Here is a 19,167-nt window from a genome sequence, read left to right on the forward strand (position 1 = left end):
GGGCAAACAATGTAATTATGAGGCAACAACATTATCCATGAAAATAACAGATACTTTTTGGTCAGCTGACCTGTCAGTCCTTCAGAGCCTTCAGAGTTGAGTGCCTTCAATGTGTAAGACATCTAGCATACAGTACCTACCACATAACACATAGTGTAAGAGGTTCCCTTCCAGCTTCACTGTCACCGAAACTCAAGGGAGATAATTTTCCATTCCCCAAGGCAATCAATGTTATGTTCCTACCTTCCTTTATCAATTTTATGATCTTGCTAAGTTATGTATTTTCCAAATAGCTTTAAGTCCTTTTTTTTTTTTGGATGAGGATATAAATAAATTGCTCAGCTGCCAAATGATGACATTCAGTAGTTCATAAAAGAGGTTTACAACTTTGTTGAGTACCATAATTTTAAGTACTATTTGCAGGTCTGTAACATGCTTTATTTACTTTGAATGCTTCGAACTTAAGACAAATCTACTAAATATTTCAAAATCAGTTGTAACTTAACAAAGAGGCTGTAAAGAAAATATATAAAACTAAAAGAAATCAGTAACATTAACCAGGAAACAATAACCGACTTTTATGGCAGTACATTTTTAGAGGTAGTGTCCATACATATGAGACTGCCTTGGCTTGTAAATTATCAGAAAATTTATGCTAAAGCAAATCACTTTTGGTTTGAAACATCTTTTTAGGGGCTCCTGAGTGGCTCAGTCATTAAGTGACCTCGACTCAGGTCATGATCCCAGCGTTCTGGGATCCAATGCCATATCAAGCTCTCTGCTCAGTGGGAGCCGGCTTCTTCCTCTCCAGCTCCCCTGTGCTTGTGTTCTCTCTCTTGCTATCTGTCATAAATAAAATCTTTTAAAAAAAGGAAAAGAAACATCTTTCTAAGCTTTCAAAGTTTCAATTGCGAGACACAAGGTAGCTTCATGTGATGTGTACAGGTACGTGTTATTTTTATAAATAAAGTGACCTATATGTCAGGAAGTTCATGTAATTATACCTTCACCAAGAGTGCTGACTGCCCAGACAGCACATCTCTACTACATGAAGATCAGAATTTTCCTGGTGAAATGTTTGCATTGTAATTTAATGGTTTTTGAAAATCATTAAGAAATGTAAAACATCTGGGTGCCTGGGTGGCTCAGTTGGTTAGGCAACTGCCTTCGGCTCAGGTCATGATCCCAGGGTCCTAGGATCAAACCCCATGTCGGGCTCCTTGCTTGGCAAGGTGCCTGTTTCTCCCTCTCCCTCTGCCTGCTGCTCTGCCTGCTTGTGTTCTCTCTCACTCTGTCAAATAAATAAATGAAATTAAAAAAAAAAAAAAGAAATGTAAAACATCAAAGGCAATTTATTATTGAAGTAAAGTGAAGATTATCTGTCAAGTTAAACTAAACTTAAAGATGCTTTCAAATCAGTTTCAATCCAGGAATTACTCCTTTGTGTATTCAGAAACTATTTTTGTTCATCTTGCTATTCTTCGGAAATGGTACATAAAAGGAATGAAGATTACTTTGAAAATGTTTTGTAAGATAAACTTTAGCTTCGTTTTTCCCTTTCTAAAAAATAACTAGTAATTACCCATAATTACAAGAACGCAGTCTTTTTCTTCCATTCAAGTACTGTATAACCAGATTATTCAACCTAACCATGTTGCAAAGGATGTTCACTAGAATTCTAGTCCCATAAGATGCTTTGAGAAGAAACCATTAAATAAGCTGAAGAAAATCTCTTTAAGATCTTCTAGTTTCCAATGTGCATTAGTGTAGTAAAGCTTTAGCTTCACATAGTAAAACAAAAAACCAACCAAAAAAAAAAAAAAAAACCCACTTGGTTTATTTCTCCAATTTATTTGATAACACTAAGTCATAAAGAATTAGTGATTCGTAAAACTTACTTTAGGAATCACTTTAGGATTGTTATTGTTGTAGGAACAGAAGCTGAATATTCAACAGAAATGAAACCACCGACTTAAATTAATCGATTTTATCATATAGAAAAGAAGAAACAGTAAATACTATGGTGAACTCTATCCCAGTATCAACATGGTGGTTTGGCTAGGGCTAGAAGGTCACATTTTATTGATGTGTAGGTATCACAGTATTTGAAAGTAATTAATGACAATCAGGTATTAGACTTTGTATTAGGTCACATTTATTGATCAAAATGTGTTCTTGGAAATAATCTTTAAATATAATGGAATCTGCTGAGCATCTACTATTATATCCATTACCATGTTTAAAATTTTTCCATTGGGAAGAATTAACAACACGTATAGTCCTATGATATAAGTGATAGGCCCATGGAAATTAACATAAACCCTAAATAGCTTAGTTAGGAATTGAATCTAAGTCTCTCTGCCTCTCCCCTGTACTGTATCAGTTCAAAAGGCTTTACCAGGTGAGTCCTCAGAAAGGACCATCCAGGGCAATGCAGTTATAAGCAGATGTACAAATGAGTATTGCAGCCTAAGATCTTAGGCTTACTAATAGGAATATTTGAAGATTCACCTGGCAAAGTAAACAGACATGAAAACCATCAAAACTTAAAACCACTGACTACTGTGGAAAGAATATTTAGCACATCCCTATTTAAGTGTGCTTCACTTCAGTTTTTTCATTCGACTCCAGGAATCATCAGTGACTTACCTCTGTTCATAGTCATGCTAGTCATTAAAACTAATTTACCCGGAAAGAAGTCAATAGGAGGTGAGACATAACGCTATTAGTACTGTATGGAATTTCTGAGCCAAAGATTTTCTCGTTGGTTTCACTGAACATGTTTTTGCTTTCACTTAGCTTTAAAAGAAAGTCAAACTGAACTGCCATTTGAGATTACAAAGAATGCACAAGACCCAATCTGGGGGGCGCCTGGGTGGCTCAGTGGGTTAAGCCGCTGCCTTCGGCTCAGGTCATGATCTCAGGGTCCTGGGATCGAGGCCCGCATCGGGCTCTCTGCTCAGCAGGGAGCCTGCTTCCTCCTCTCTCTCTGCCTGCTTGTGATCTCTCTCTGTTAAATAAATAAATAAAATCTTTAAAAAAAAAAAAAAAAGACCCAATCTGGGAAGCTATGCTTAAAACATAAAGAAAAATGTAACATAATCTAATTAATGCACCAGAGGCATTATTCACAAATGAATATTTTTAGAGAGAATCATTAAAGATGATTTTTTTAAAAAACTAATTTTTATATATGGGACCTTAAATATCACCTATGGCTCTCTTCAAATGACAGGTGATTAGTCTGTGCCTAACGTCCCTCCTTAATAATGAAAGAGGGTGAAACAAAAATTCAACATGTACTCCTACTCTGTCCCTTAAACAACCTGCTTTTTCTTTATCTACCCTTGGAGAAGAATCAAATTTCAACATAATCTAAGAAATACCATAATAAATCAATGAATATTCAAAGAAAAATCAAGTTTAAAATCAATATATTTCAAGCATTTGCTTTTCTTTAAAAAAATTAACTTTCCACCGCACATGTTTACAAGACTTAAGACTGGAGAAAGGGTGAAAGTCTGTTAAGTCTAACACAGAACAGGATGGTAATTCTCCACTTTCCCTGAAAGCCCAGAAAGAATGACCCAAACTACTAATAATACTAATAATATTTACTACAAATATGCCCAAATCCAGTGATTTGACTAATAACTCTGGAAATGTTTGTAAGACTGTGAAGTGAAATAAAAAAATAAATATGCTCAATATTACAGAATATAAACAAAACTTTTTCTTTCTGAATTCTGAATACTCTATTAGGGTTGGGGTGTTTTCCCAAAAGGTAATGCAAATTTTTGTCTATACAGATATGTCTCGTGTTTTTTTTTCAAAATTATCTTATGACTGTGTAATGTTCCCAGTGTCAAACATCCTATGATTGTAAATGAACTAGCACCATTTCAATAAGCTTCATAAAACAGTCTAGCTAAATACCCATGAACAAAACACACATGGTCAAAACAAAAATGTAATAAAAATATTTAGTGAAAAGACACATTTAACTCCCATTTATGGATTTTAAAAATACAAATAAAATTTTATCAATTTGATATTCAGCTTGTAACTGACTCAATACATAGCCTTGATTTATTTCCTAAAATCATACTGTAGCATCTTTTGAAAAATTAAATGCAACTTTATACCTTCAGTAATGTTAATAGAGGTAAATATTTAAACAGTATACTCATCCCTGGGTTTCTTAAAAAAACTGAAAAGTCTTAGTGAAGTTTAAAATTTTAATATTTATAAATTTAAAAAATTTTACACGTGCTGAATGGTAGCAGTGCTAACATTTTGTGACCATTAAACCACAAACTCACTGCATGGAGCTTCTTTCTTTGTACAGAGAACCAAATCATAATACCAGTATTTGCAATCTGTCATAATCTTATGTGGTAAAAAAGACACCACGCCAGGAAGCCTAGGCTCAGAACACATTTAAGGTCAGATCCCCATCAGGTACATGGTGCAGATGCAGTATTTTTAATTTCAGGTTAGGAAAATATGCTATTAGTACAAATCTGACAGCTCTTAATAGCTAAGAGGCCTAAGAATATATGTTGAAAAAGAAACAACAAATTCTCTCTACTGTTGGAAAGGCCTGGGAATAAGTGAAGTACAAACCCCAGTGGGTGAGGTGGATGAAGATGGTTTCTGATGTGAGTCTAAGAAGTCTAACGCGCCAGCTGCACCTCCCAAGCACCACTGAAGCGGTTGTGGAATATTTCAGTCTATCCAAAGTAGAGAGAGTTACAGGCCAGAAACAGATTACTTCATCCATCTTCTTTAAAAAAGAATGGATGCCCATTATTAGGTATCTTTACCTGAACCAAATATATTCTTTGGCTAAGTATGTTATGGGTTCCCATTATCATCAATGAGGAATATTTCATACTTCTCACATCTAAATTTAAGTATTTAAAGTTCAGCTTTCACCAGGGTACTTCAAATTAATTTGAGCTCAGCAACATACCTAATTTGGACATTTTTTAATTTTAGAAAATCAACTTCTGAAGAATTCTTAAATGTAGTGTTTTACCAAATCAGAGAATACCCACTTGTATTTTAAAATAATTTAAAACATTATTATATCCTCAAATCAGCTATGCTGTTTTGTATTAGAATTTATAGAAAATTATGTTAAAAAACTTACATCAAGTCAGTTCCTTATTCTGTTAAAAAAAAAAAAAAACCACAAACACTAAGAAGTTCTGAGGTTCCTTCTGCTTTAACAGTTAATATTTTATTCAGGAACCAATAATGATAATTATCTGTCAGAGACAGCTAACTTATAAGGTCTAATGACAACCACCCCTAATGATGGAAGTGGCAAACAGAAACAAGTAAAACTGTTTTAAAAGGGTTTTTTAAGGGTTCAACTGACAGTGAATACTAGGATACTCAAGCCTGAAATCCTTGAAACTGAAAGCTAGTTCTCTTCAATACTTGAGGGATTCATATAAGTATTAACCGAAATGGGAAATATGGTGACATCAGAAAGACAAAGACTTGATGTCTTGGTAAAAGAGAAAATTCAATCAAAGACTGTAAGGGTAGTGTTAAATATTGCTGGCCGGGGGAGGGGGGAGTTATAATAATAGAGATGCTTGGTTGTGAAGTAAAAACTAAAAAAAAAAAAAAAAAAAAAAAAAAAAAAAGAGGTGTAACCATCATATCTGAACAGAGCAATGTAATGTAATTAGATACATGGTTTACAATGAAATAAGACTAAATTCTTAAAATTTGAAAACTATTGCAAAGTTGTTTTTTTTTTTAACATGTCATACTTTATACCAGACAAAAAAACTCAATGCAGTGATGTTAACATGCTCCCCCTGTCTTCCAAGAGATTAAGAGACAGCAAGGCAGAAAGACCGGGATAAATGTGTTGAGAAGGACACTGTCAAATACTGCCAAATAGTTTAGCTACCCAGGCAGCCACCTATCCAGAAGGACTGTAAAGACAAACTAATCTTTTTAACAGAGCTACAAAGAACACAGCTACAGGTGCTGTTACATGGATACAAATTGTGAAAGGACCAAGTCCCTAGTGATTGTGCGGCGGGACTCTGTAGAGACTCTGTTTGGGAAACAAATGGGAAAGGAAAATAAAAACAGAAATAAGTCAAATAAAGAATAAACTGAAAACTGTAAGTTAAAGGATACTATATATGAACAGAAATTTTGTAAAACACAAAATTCTAAAAATCATATCTTCAACAGTGTCCCTTTAACATATTAAAAGGGGGGCAAAAGTAATATTTTTGTTTTTAAAACTTTTTAACAACTTAGTTTAATACTATGAACCAATTTACTGGAATTAAGCCAATGTTCGTTATATCCACTGGGCCAAGAGCATTAAAACAAAAAACCCTCAAAACCAGAGCCAGGAAACACAGCCAAAGACAAAACTGGACAAAGTAAAACAAAGGACCCAAACTAAGCAAATATTCAACCAGGCAAACATACACAAACACCCTGAAAAGAAGTCTTAGCCATTACAATTAAAGTTGCTCCCCCATTACCTAGAAAATGGTGGGGGCTGTTTTTCCCATTTGCCACTAAACAACATTCTGGAGATACTGAAGTATCATTTGGTCCAATATGAAGTAAATCTCACTTTAACTGAAACTGATCTAATGAAACTGCAGTATTGTAATAACACCTGGGCCAATTCAGCAGATACATTTCTGTCTATAGAAAAGTTATTAAATACTGATGCCTTTTTATTTAACAAGTCATTTCTTTCCTACTCATCTTTACTCTTAACAATTTGATTATAATTTTGTCATGGCCAGCAGACCCACCCAGTTAGTTGCATATTTCAGCATCCTTTGGCAAAGGGACTATATTACTTAACACACAGATATAACTACTGAGAAAGCATTAGGGAGCTGGGAAACATATAACACCAAGAACACTGCCACATCAGACTTCACGTTAAGGGGAGAAAAGAAGAAGAAATTAAATGCACTTGTTTGAAGTATTTTAAAAAATACAGTATGTGTATTTCATGAAGAGTGATGTTAGTTTTTTCCTACCTGTCTTTTAAGATATTTTTGTTCCACCTCAGTTGTTATTTAACAGTGATCGGATTAAGAGTAATGTTCCTTACAAAGTTACGGCCCCAGGCTTTTCATTCACTCGTGTCTAACATCACATGCACTGGGTAGGTGTAATTTTGATGCTCCAGTTTTGTTAACTATAATTGTTAGTAGCACAGAGTCATACAAAGTTTTGCACAGCATCTCATGTGAAGGTGCATATACTATATGCAATTCAGATATCAACACTACATTCGAAGGACAGTTGAGCGTGTTCAAGAACACAGAAGGAGAAAGCCCACCCCTTGGAAGCACAGCTGCAGAGTGCGCCTGCACCACAGTCCTCTGTCACTGTGCTGTGGGATTTCTGACACTGAAGTAGGCAGAGTTTCATATGCTGCAGTTTATAAATTAGCTTACATTTCCATAATTTAAGCTGGCACATAGAATTAAGTGGAGCATGGCAGCAGTACAAAAGTCCTGATTAGAAAAGTCGAACTAGAGGATCTAAATAGGAATTTTTTAATCTCTTAAATTAAATTTACATGGCTCCTGTGAAATGAGGAGAATGTCCACTCTAGCATAATTATTGCCCCTAATGCCCCAATGTATAATAGTCTGTATGAATCAGTAATTCACATCCTTTAAAATAGTTATTGCTTAAGCAAGCCATTCAGAGTAGATTATTAGCCATGGCTACATGGCTGAAGAGATACATACTCAAAAAGTTAGACTACAAATGAATGAGCCTTTCATTTCACTCATAAACCCACATAAATACACGATCAAAAGGGCACCAGGTTCATAGCAGCTAACACCCTAAACCAACTCTGAAGCATCAAGACTTGATTTCTTACTAAAACAAATCTGCTCTTTTTTGTATTTTCTTTTTAAAATTAAGGCAATGAAATGGCTACAGTTCCTAAAGTTCTTTTTATGGAACAAAAATATACATGTATTTTCCTCCTTAAGTTCAGGCATCAGAGTATGATTAGAGACCTGCATTATACAAAACCTGCGACACCAGGGATGTTACAAAAAAGAAAGAGCGAGAGCGTGTGCTATAAGAAGCCAACAAACACCCGGTGTGTCTTCTTCCTGCTCAATTATAAACCTTATCATCAAAGGGAGGAAAAGTGTGAAAGCACAAAACCTCTTAGGAGTTTCCAATGTCTTCTGCATTGATTCAAAACTTTTGGGGTGGCAAAGGGGAGGGGCTTATTAAGATGAAGAATCCAAGGCCCAACATACAGAAATTATGACTCTGAGGATCTACAGTTGGACCCAAGAACTACCTTTTCAACCAGCTCCTTGAGTGATGCAGGTGATCTATGGACAACATTTTGAGAAATAACAGGGAGCATATGTCCATCTAATATTTAATTTAACAAAAATTCTAAACTTTGGCTAGCCACCTAATGTTTTGATAAGGGGGGAAAGGCACTGAATATGCATTTCATGGTGCCATATCTGTTTGCACATATATGGAATTGAAAATCCTAAATCACCATTCAAAATCTACAAGACATATATGACATATTGTGGCTAACACCCAACAGCAGAAGCTGATTCAAAGTGACCTCTCCTGTTTCACTGCATTAAATATCAAACTTTCAGGCTCTCTGAAATCCAAAATGGCCAAGGAACTGAAGAACAGGACAAGACTCAAGTCAGCTTTTAGCAATTCAGTGCACTTTGCAGAAAGATCTAAATTATGCATAAAGTTTTGTTGTTTATTTTACACAAAGGAGACCACCAACATTTGCCATAAATTCTTCTAAACTCTTTAGGAAGGCCATCTTCTGCTTCCGATCCAGCGTAGGAGGAGTGCTGCTTGCAGTGAGTTTGTTGAAGGCATCTGCTAATCTCTGGTAAATAACTGGGTCTTGTTGACTTGACAGTAATGTTTCAACCAATTCAGAGTATTCAGCCTATTGAAGAGATAAAGTACACATAAGAACATTTATCTTCTTCAAATGTCACACAATAAATCACATCAGGTACTGCCTTGTGGAATTCTGAAAGCAGGGTATAACAGATCTTTTCTCTTATATTAAAGTATAACTGTCATATAACATTATATTAGTTTATGTACATAATAACTCCATATTTAAATACATCGTGAAATGATCATGACAACTCTTTTTAACAGTTAACATTTACTGAAAGTTTATATTTCAAGTACTGTTCCAGTCATTTACATTCATAAATCACTTTTTATAACAATCCTATGAGGTAAGTACTGTTTATACTTCTGTTCCATAGATGAAGTTCTTACATACAGTGATAGAAGTAATATGTCCAAGACTGCACTGCATCCCCCCCCTTTTTTTTGATTGCACTGCTTTTACAGCAAGAATCCAGGCTGCTTGGCTCCAGAAGTCATGCAATTACCAACGTTGCTGTGTTCCTCTTCTCTGTTTTCCAAGCACATTTTTCATATTTATTTTGGATTTTATATATAACCTAAGTCTGCAACCTGACTTTCAACAGTTTTCCAGAGGTTTCTATAGACATCCTGTTGACTCAGTTCTGAGGACAGCAGAGTCACACAAAGGCAGACAGGAGTTGTTTGTAAGGAGGTGGCATAGTGGGAGGACTGTATTTCAGTCCTTTCTCAAGGTGGAAGCAGGACACTTTGACCAAATGTGGCTCCAAACCAGTAATGGACCCAATGGCTCTGGGAGAAAGAGCATAAGAAACACAGGAACATGGGAGTGGGGTGGGGGTGTACGTGTAGAGATTCTGGTTCTAATGCCCTCTATATAAAGCCTTATATAGAGGAGTAGGTGTGGGGTTAAGGGACATTCAAACAAAATAGCTTTTCAAGAAAAAAGTAGACCTGACACTACTTTTCATTAGCTCCTTGGGATATCATAATAGACCAAATGATGAAATGAAATGTTAATTACGTTTGGAAAGGAAGAGTAAGGCACAGTAGCCATCCTTGACCTACAAGCATGAAACCAGGATGGCCACCTGAAGTGCTCTATCCAAGGAACAGGCCTCTCACAGAGGAGTAAGTATAAACTCAAATCATTTCCCAAAATGATAGTCCTTCTAGGGCCAGACCCAGCAAGATTTTATATTAGCCAAACCTAAAGCCCTGCTCTCCTTTCTACAATGTGTAAATTTTTTTTTTAAAGGCAACTGAAATGCAATGGCTTATATCTACAGGGAAAAGACACCTATCCTCTTACTAAGCAATACGGAAGTAAGATGACAGCAAAAGGCCACAGACCTGAGGTAGGCACCATCTGCAGAAAGTAGTACCTACAGAACACAACAAGACCTGAAGTCCCAGAATAACTTTAGCTTGGGGTGCAGGTCGCATAGGAAGTCTATAAGGAGTCTTTAAGTAACATGAAAGGCCTCAAAATCCTATCTTTATTAGGTAAATAAAATCAAACTCCAAGTGCCACTCACAGCAAATACTATGGACTCTAAACAAGGAAGGAAAGAAAAAAAAAAGCCAAAGCCTTTTTGTAATAACAATAATAAAGTAAATCACTTAGTCATGAGGGACATTTACATGTGCTTGGTGGTGGGGGTGGGGAGACCAAAAAAGGGGAAAGGAGTGTTGGGTAACTAAGGCAGCTGATGACCCAATATAGTTTTTCTCATATACCTGAAGGGACTAGGGAAGGGACTGAAATATTGGAATACTGGAATACTGAAATAGGGAAGGGATAGGTGAGCTAGCGTAACTTTTCTTCCATTATATTAACCCCCAGTGAATGAGTACTTCAGAGTCTTTAAAGGCTGAACAAAATAAAATGAAACAATATATTCTTTTCCATAGTGTAATATGAAGTAATACACTTTGAATACTGTGACAGAAAATACACACTGCTGATTTCCATGCTTTCCTAAGGCAGACTCCTCTGCGTCCATGGTCTTACTCCTCTGGTCTCCCTTGTACTATGAGTTCCTCAAGAACAAAAACCATGTCACTACTATTCGTTCAGGCTGATTCCTGGTTTCTAGCACTTGTTTAAGGAAAAGCTTAAGGGCAGCAATCAATGCAAAGGATGATTCACAACAGTGGAGAAAGGAAAAGAAGTCCTTAGTAACTGACAAACAGACTGTCAAATAAACACAGAAAGTCAGAAGTAACAAGGAAATAAATACAGCCTCACCGAAATAGAACGGAAGCAATGAGTCACAGATTCTCTAAGAACTACAAGTATTAAAGGCCCACTGTCTGTATGAATAATCTCCTTGCTAAAGAGTCCCATGAAAACACTTATGTCCAGTACCTGATGCAAGCACACCAATGTGTAGAAAGCTTCACCGGCTGCAGTGGTCATCTCTGTGTTGTGCTTTTGCAAAACCAGCATATCAAAAACCAGCTGAAAGTATACAACATAAAACATCTAAATAAAAACACATGATTATCATACAGTCTTCCAGCCCCTCCCCATTCCAAAAAAAAAAAAAGAGGGGTGGTAGTTGTTCTTATTTATTAAATAAATCTGAAAATTAAAGAAAAGTTTTTTAAAAATCCAACCATAAAGGGGCTGTTACCTCTTGCTGTGATAAACGAAATCATCAAGTGACCAAATTCCCTGTTACTTTTAACCACTCTGATTTTCAAAAATACACAATAATAGCAGAGAATAATGTATTCAGGGAATTATAGCCAGAAAGCACAGTGAACAAAAAGTAATGATTTCCTGCTTTATGAATGATGTAAGCATTTCCTCATTTGAATGAAGATTTACATGCACTCTGGGGTGCAGGTCGCATAGGAAGTCTATAGAGTCTTTAAGTAACATGAAAGGCCTCAAAATCCTATCTTTATTAAGACCATAATTATTAAATTAAGACCTTAATTATTAAAGCAGATTTTTTCACGACAGGCCACCCAAACCTCTTACCTTAAGAAAGTGCCGTGTTGCTAAAAAAAGAGGTGAATCTGTTTCTTGTGCTTTAGCACACTGTTCAGCTAACGGTGTCAAAGCTTCCAGGCAAAGCTGGCAAACCTCCGAACTCATTCTGATCATGAAGGTCAAGGACAAACTAGATATATTTGACTTTAATTAAAGATTAAAAAGTTATAGCTATTAGCAAATTCTAGGACTGAATACAGATAAGGGAGTAGGTTAGCGTGCAGTATGTCTATACACCATTATGTGAGAAAAGGTTTCCAGTGGTTCTGAGTGGGAGCTGGACTATAGATTTCTAGTGTTTCTGATCAAGAGGACACAACTGATAAAAAGTCTTACTTTTCTCTCCTATCCGGTAGCTAAGATCAGAGACTCAGCAACAGTATATGACATTACTAACTGGGGCTCTTAACGAAAAGAGTGACTTTGGGATCAGGCACCAAACACCTGTGGGATCTGTGAAAGGAGAACAAGGTGAGGCAAACTAACAAAAGAAACACAGAACTAAGATAGTTAGAGAGATGACTGCTTTCTAAAGAAATAAAACTAAAACACAAAAGAAATTTTTTAAAAAACACCAATTTAAAAAACTTCTTTAAGGTAAGATCTTTTTCCCCAAGTGACAAATGATAATGACGCTCAGTTAAAGGATATGATGTCATTCCTAGTTCTAAAGAGTACATCAGACTTTTAAAAAGATCTTCAGGAAGCTGTGGTATTTTTTCAGGAAAAATCTCACAGATAAATGTGATTAATTTGTAGTACTGATTACAAAGGGTTGGAAACTGAAAAAGAAATATTATTTAGATGCTTACTAGTATCTAATTTCTATATTCATTAATGCAGTAAATAAAGTAATAACTGACAAACTTTAAAGTACAATGATGTCTTGAAAACATATTCAAGATATAGAAAACATGAAGATCAAATTAAATGTAAAAATAAATTATAATAAAGGGAATATTTTAGTATACAAAAGTAATACATAGTAGGAACAATTATCTTCTGGACAGTTAATAAAAGCTACAGCCAACTGCAGATAGCCTCTTTACCTTGAAAAGTAGACAAAACAGCCAAATTTCAAATTATTAAATGACCTATGATTAAAACCCTTTTGCAAATGTGTTTATTTGCATTCCAGCATGTTAGAGAAATACAAATTGTTAAGATTATGTATAGAATAGAATATTCACTCCTTCACACTTCCAAAAGTTGGCTGACAGTCCTGGAAAACTGAAGTAAAAAGCAGGCAATGTACACTTAATACACATCTAATTGTTTAACGGTCTATTTGATGAGAAAAAACTCTCAAAACCAAACCAAAAATCCTAAAAGAAAAGCAATATACAGAACTTACTAAACATCCCCCTACTACTAGTAGCTACATGAATACTTGGCTAACAGGGCTTCAGAATCCTCTCCTAAAAACATTTCTCAAGGAAAGAAGTATGTGGTCCCAGCCCACTGTGGGAATCTGGCAGAACCTCCTATTCTTAAACCCCAACTTTCAACCACTTCTCAACCTCTATCTTCTTCCTTCCCATGACTGACTTCTCTTTTCCTCTCCCACTCCAGCTTGTGTGAGCTCCAAACATGCGCACATGCACACACTTCCCATTTCCTTCCCATCCACATCTTTGTTCTCATCTTTACCGTCTATGACAACTCACAAAAGAGACTCTCCTCCCCTGTGGTACTTAAAGGAAGAAGAAAAGACGGACTCATCACCACTGATATTGACTGCTGAAACCAAGACATGCGGTTATCAGAACGTACACAAATTTAAAAACTGTGGTACTCTTGGTTTTTTACCATCCCACTTCTACATGGGGTGGATAGAAAATGCCTTCTACAGCTCAATCCCTCACATCTGAGAATAATGTTCAGAAGTATCAGTGAATACACCCAAACATATAACTTAAGTTGTCTAATGACAATTTAATGATGAGGGAATCAGAACTGCCAACATTAGAACTAAGTTTCTAAAAGAACCACTTTTTTCTGTCACTAATCATCAGTGAATGCAGGACTCTGGGCCATGATTAAATGAGGACATAAACTGCACATTGAGCTGCATACAGGAGTGTGAATGACACACAATAGGAACTTAAAATTCTAGTTTTCATGTGTACTTAACAGATAAACAGGTACTTATACCCCCTTCATGAAATCAGGTGTATTCTTGTCTAAAACATCTTAACTCCAAACATACACACTTTGGATGTTCACATTCACTGTCTTCAATTACCTTCAAAAGATCCTGTGACATCAGAGGCAGAATTAGGTTCACTCCATATAAAACAACATCAGCTGCAGACACAGACCTGTTTGCTGCTTGCCCTGGCTCATGTCCTCTGAACACTTCATCTATGGGGGGAGCGGGGAAAAAAAAGCTGTCTTAGAATTGCAACATCAATAAGCCAATAGAATTAGATATATTCTATCCTACTTTGCCCTGGGTCATCCTTTTATATTTTACTTTTTAAGATCTCTGAGTACATGATGAGGATATGAGGATATTCTGTGTTTATGTTATTATTCTACAATGATAAAAGTAAAGTAAAACCTATTCCACTGACACACTATACCGTAAGTTAAACAAGTTCCACAGTAATACTTATTTTATCTCCTAGCTGTATGAAATTTTTCTATGCTATAAAGCTATGGGGGAAAACAAAGAAATTAAAATGTTACATGAAAAAAAAAGCAGTCAAAAATAACTACTGATATGAAAAAGGGTTATTATCCTTAATCTATTAAAAATACGCATATAGGGGCGCCTGGGTGGCTCAGTGGGTTAAGCCGCTGCCTTCGGCTCAGGTCATGATCTCGGGGTCCTGGGATCGAGTCCCGCATCGGGCTCTCTGCTCAGCAGGGAGCCTGCTTCCCTATCTCTCTCTCTCCCTGGTTGCCTCTCCATCTACTTGTGATTTCTCTCTGTCAAATTAATAAATAAAAGCTTTAAAAAAAAAACGCATATAAATTAAGAATCCTCCTAAGACCTAAATAAGTAAGTGAGCAAAATCCACAAACACCTAACAAAACCAGAAGCCCAGTGAAAAATAGTTCATTCGGGTGCCTGGGTACCTCAAGCTTGTAAGTGTCTACCTTTGGCTCAGGTCGTGATCCCAGGGTCGTGGGATAGAGCCCCACACTGGGCTCCCTGCTCAGGGTGGAGTCTGCTTCTCCCTCTCCCTCCACCCCTCTCCCCTGCTTGTGCTCTGAGACTCACACTCTCTCAAACAAACAAATAATATCTTTTTACAAAGTTTAAGAAAAAAAAAAAACCCAGTTCATTCTACTCATTAATGAAACAATGCAAATTTTTAAAAGATACTACTTCTGATTCATTAAAAAGACTTTTTTTTTTTTTAAGATTTTATTTATTTATCAGAGAGTGGGGGGGGAGAGCGAGCACAGGCAGACAGAATGGCAGGCAGAGGCAGAGGGAGAAGGAGGCTCCCTGCTGAGCAAGGAGCCCTACGTGGGACTCGATCCCAGGATGCTGGGATCATGACCTGAGCCGAAGGCGGCTGCTTAACCAACTGAGCCACCCAGGTGTCCCAAGAGCCTGATGCAGGATTTGATCCCAGGACCCTGAGATCATGACCTGAGCTGAAGGCAGTGGCTTAATCCACTGGGCCACCTAGGCGCCCCCTTAAAAAGACTTTTAAATGTTAATACATTTAAATGTTGGTGAGGATACAGTATAACAGTTACCTTCAAAAGTAATTCATTAAAAGCCTATTGAGCACTGTATATACTAAAGATATAATCAGAAATTCAGAAAGAGATTTGTCCACAGAAGCGGTTGCTGCATTACCAGTTATAAGAGCAAAATCATACATATTCCAAATGTCCAGTATTAGGGAAATCAGGTTAAATTCCAAAATGTGGAACACCATGCAGCCATGAAAAATCTTAATGACAAGAAAAAGGCTAACAACACATTGACAAAAAAGGGCAGAATATAAAATTCTATTTAGAGTATGATCACAAAATTATACAAAATAACTAAAAGGGCAATGACCACAATGCCATTTATATTTGACTCTAGATTATGTCAAAGAATGGATGATTTTTCTATCTCTGAACTTCAAAATTTTCTACTAAGAGCAAATTACTTTATAACAAACAAAAAAAAGGTAAAGTCGGGCGCCTGGGTGGCTCAGTGGGTTAAGCCGCTGCCTTCGGCTCAGGTCATGATCCCAGGGTCCTGGGATCGAGTCCCGCATTGGGCTCTCTGCTCAGCGGGGAGCCTGCTTCCTCCTCTCTCTCTGCCTGCCTCTCTGCCTACTTGTGATCTCTCTCTGTCGAATAAATAAATAAAATCTTTAATTAAAAAAAAAAAAGGGTAAAGTCAGGTTTTTTAAAAAAAAAGGCATTTCTACTTAAAAATGACTTTTTCCAGCCTGTGACCTTCTTCCCTAGGAGTCTCCTTTCCAGTTGGAAAAATGGCATGTTCTGAAGCCAGGCACTGGTGAACCTCAACTGCATCTAGCAGGAAACCTGTACCTGCTCTGGAGCCCTGGGAAGCTGATCCTCAAACTCCTACCCAACTCCCAGGGCTTGCTCCTAAAAGATAGGGCTCTCAGGACTATATAAAACATCCTGCTTTGTGCTTGGTGGGACACAGCTCTCCAGCCACAAGCTTTCCTAAGGATTAAAGAATATAGAGCAGAAGCCCATTTCCACTTATGCTTTTAATCTCCAACCTACAATATAAGTTGTATTTCATAATATTTAATGTATTTTCTATTTTATCTCAATTATATTTATTTTTAAAATAATTACTTAAATTATCACTTTCCTTTTTGTCACCTATTTTATCGGCTAATGCTGTTTCTTTTCATCTTTTTGACTTTTTATTGTGAAAATCTGCCATTCATCTATATAATATGTTCTTAGAATGGCAGACTGCACCTCAAACTGGTAACTGGGATGCCTTTTCCCTCTCCACCCTTTCAATACAAGCTCTTAACTTTGAGTCAGACTCCTCAGAGCACAGGGTTCTTGACCTAGGGCTTTATAGCCCTGGAAAGTCTATAGCTTAGTTCCTAAGAGTTCACAACCAACTATTAACCTTCGGTAAAGCTCTGAGGCTGATGTAACATACACTTTTTAAGGGAAAGGCTCAATAACTACTTCAGATTTTAAAGGAACATGTGCTCTAGAAAAGGTTAAGAACTCTTGGATGGAGAAGCGTCAACCTGAACAAATCAGAAAACATAGGAATGACACTTGGTGAGAGGCTGGGCCTAGACACAGACGGGCAGCTGAGGCTTTGGTATAGAAAGAATTCACTGAGGGGAAGTGCAGGATAGTGCTTCTTTCCTAGATACGCCTTATTAACTGTGAAGGAGAGTAAACCCTCTGGACTGTAAAACTGGTAGTGCTTAGGGTAGGGGCAGACATCACAAAAACCTATTGTTCAGGGAATAAGGAAAATAAATTAATAAAGGAAACAGAGAAGGAAGAATCTCAAGTACTGGGTTAAAGTGGAATGTCACAGCACCCAACTCAGAAAGAGAATCTTACAAGGATATCAGAAGTGTCCACAATTGTGAATATCTGCACAAAGTATGAAAGAAGGCCCTAAACAGGATTCATTTTTCTCTAAGAAAACAAGATCCCTTGGGCAAGGTTGGCAGTGGGTTAAGAGGCAAGTGAAGGAAAACTATGTAAATAAGTGATGTTTCAATTAGTAATGAAGTTCTTCCCTGTAATAACAACTTGCTTAACCTTCTGGTTGCGGGGAACAATGCTAGGCACCATGATACTTTGCAGCTTTTGAAGACACTTCAAAAAGCATTTATCACATACCCACTTTAGCAGAATAAATGAAGAAGGCTAATTGACTTTCCCAAGGTCAGGCTGTCTGTGAGACCCTAAGTTAAGTCTTCCAAGTATGGCCTTTCAGCTCCAGAATTCAGTGTTACTCATCCCAACAAGGATTCTAAACCAAGCTGCAATCTGGAAAGTGCTACACTTCTGGCTGATAGCTACCAAAAGGGAGTGATTTGGTCAATAAATATAACGCCAGAGTACTAGTGTGGCTCAGTCGGTTAAGCAGCTGTCTTCGGCTCAGATCATGATCCCAGGGTCCTGGGATCAAGCCCCACATCAGGCTCCCTGCTTAGTGGGAAGTCATCTTCTACCTCTGCCCCCCTTCACCCCTGCTCATGTTCACTCACACACACAGTCTCTCCCTCTCAAATAAATAAAATCTTAAAAAATAAATAAATAAAGCGTACCTCAGAAAAGACTGGCCTCTGGCATCCCATTCAGATGCTAGGATGTGAATCCCAGTCCTGCAACTTACTAGCTATTGATCTGCAGGCAAATGACATGACTTTCTCTGTGCCTGTTTCCTCATCAACAAAATGAGTGTAACAATGATACTTATTTCTTGCCTTTGTGATATAAACAGTGCTTAGCATTTTTAAGAACCTAATAAATACAAGATGATTACTATTATTCCTATAAGGGAAGCACCAAGCAGGAAGGGATGTTGGTCCTACCCCTTTGCTTCAACCAAAAAGACCAACTTTCATGATTTTATAAACTGAATTTTCTCATAAAATTTCACTTAAAAATATTCCTTTGCTTAAAAAAAAAAACAATAAAAAATAAAAATTTAAAACCATTACACTGCATCTTACCTGTATCACTGAAATCTATGAATTCTTTTGATAGAAGGTTAGTAAGAAGTTCCATAATGAGAAGCAGGTCTTGGTATTGCTCTTCCTCTGCTGTAACATCTATTCTTTGTCGCCCTAAGTTATTCTTAGAATATACTTGCAGCAAAGTAAGGCAGGCTTCATATAGGTTCATAGCTTTGGACTGTAAGAGAATGTGCATAAATTACACTACTAAGAAGAACTTAGTTTGGAAAAAATATAAGCCCTAAAAGAAACTATAATCTAACAAATTTACTCTGAATCCCAAGAGTAGCTCAAATACTTGTTTTAAACTATTATAAAACATTAAGAAAAATGAAAAAGCATACCTTAAAGATTGCAGTTGTATTTTAAAAATTAGCAGTTTCTAACAAAATCTGACATCTTTTTTTGTTGTTGTTGTTCATTTCATAACACATACTAGAGAGATAATAATATTTTGGCAGCAGAACTGCTGTACTTTTGCTGTTTCAATTTCTTATATAACATTTATTATTTTAAGATTTAACACTGTTTAACTTGCAAAAGCAGAGAGTACCAAACAGTGGTCTT

At 36.7% G+C, this 19,167-nt stretch overlaps 1 protein-coding gene across 1 annotated transcript in view; it reads right to left on the reverse strand.

The window, feature by feature from the left end:
* Positions 1-3,969: 3,969 nt before the first annotated feature.
* The window catches only part of XPO4 (exportin 4), a 122,950-nt gene continuing 107,752 nt past the window's right edge, over positions 3,970-19,167 (reverse strand). Inside the window, exons 18-23 of the mRNA XM_059378342.1 lie at positions 18,598-18,778; positions 14,184-14,302; positions 12,589-12,720; positions 11,927-12,043; positions 11,306-11,398; positions 3,970-8,977 (exon numbers count right to left, since the gene is read on the reverse strand). Of these exons, the coding sequence (XP_059234325.1) occupies positions 8,780-8,977; positions 11,306-11,398; positions 11,927-12,043; positions 12,589-12,720; positions 14,184-14,302; positions 18,598-18,778 (840 nt within the window). The 3' untranslated portion in view covers positions 3,970-8,779. The remainder of the gene's footprint in view (positions 8,978-11,305; positions 11,399-11,926; positions 12,044-12,588; positions 12,721-14,183; positions 14,303-18,597; positions 18,779-19,167) is intronic.

Source organism: Mustela nigripes, chromosome 15 (genome assembly GCF_022355385.1).
Source record: "Mustela nigripes isolate SB6536 chromosome 15, MUSNIG.SB6536, whole genome shotgun sequence".
Lineage (NCBI taxonomy): Eukaryota > Metazoa > Chordata > Mammalia > Carnivora > Mustelidae > Mustela > Mustela nigripes.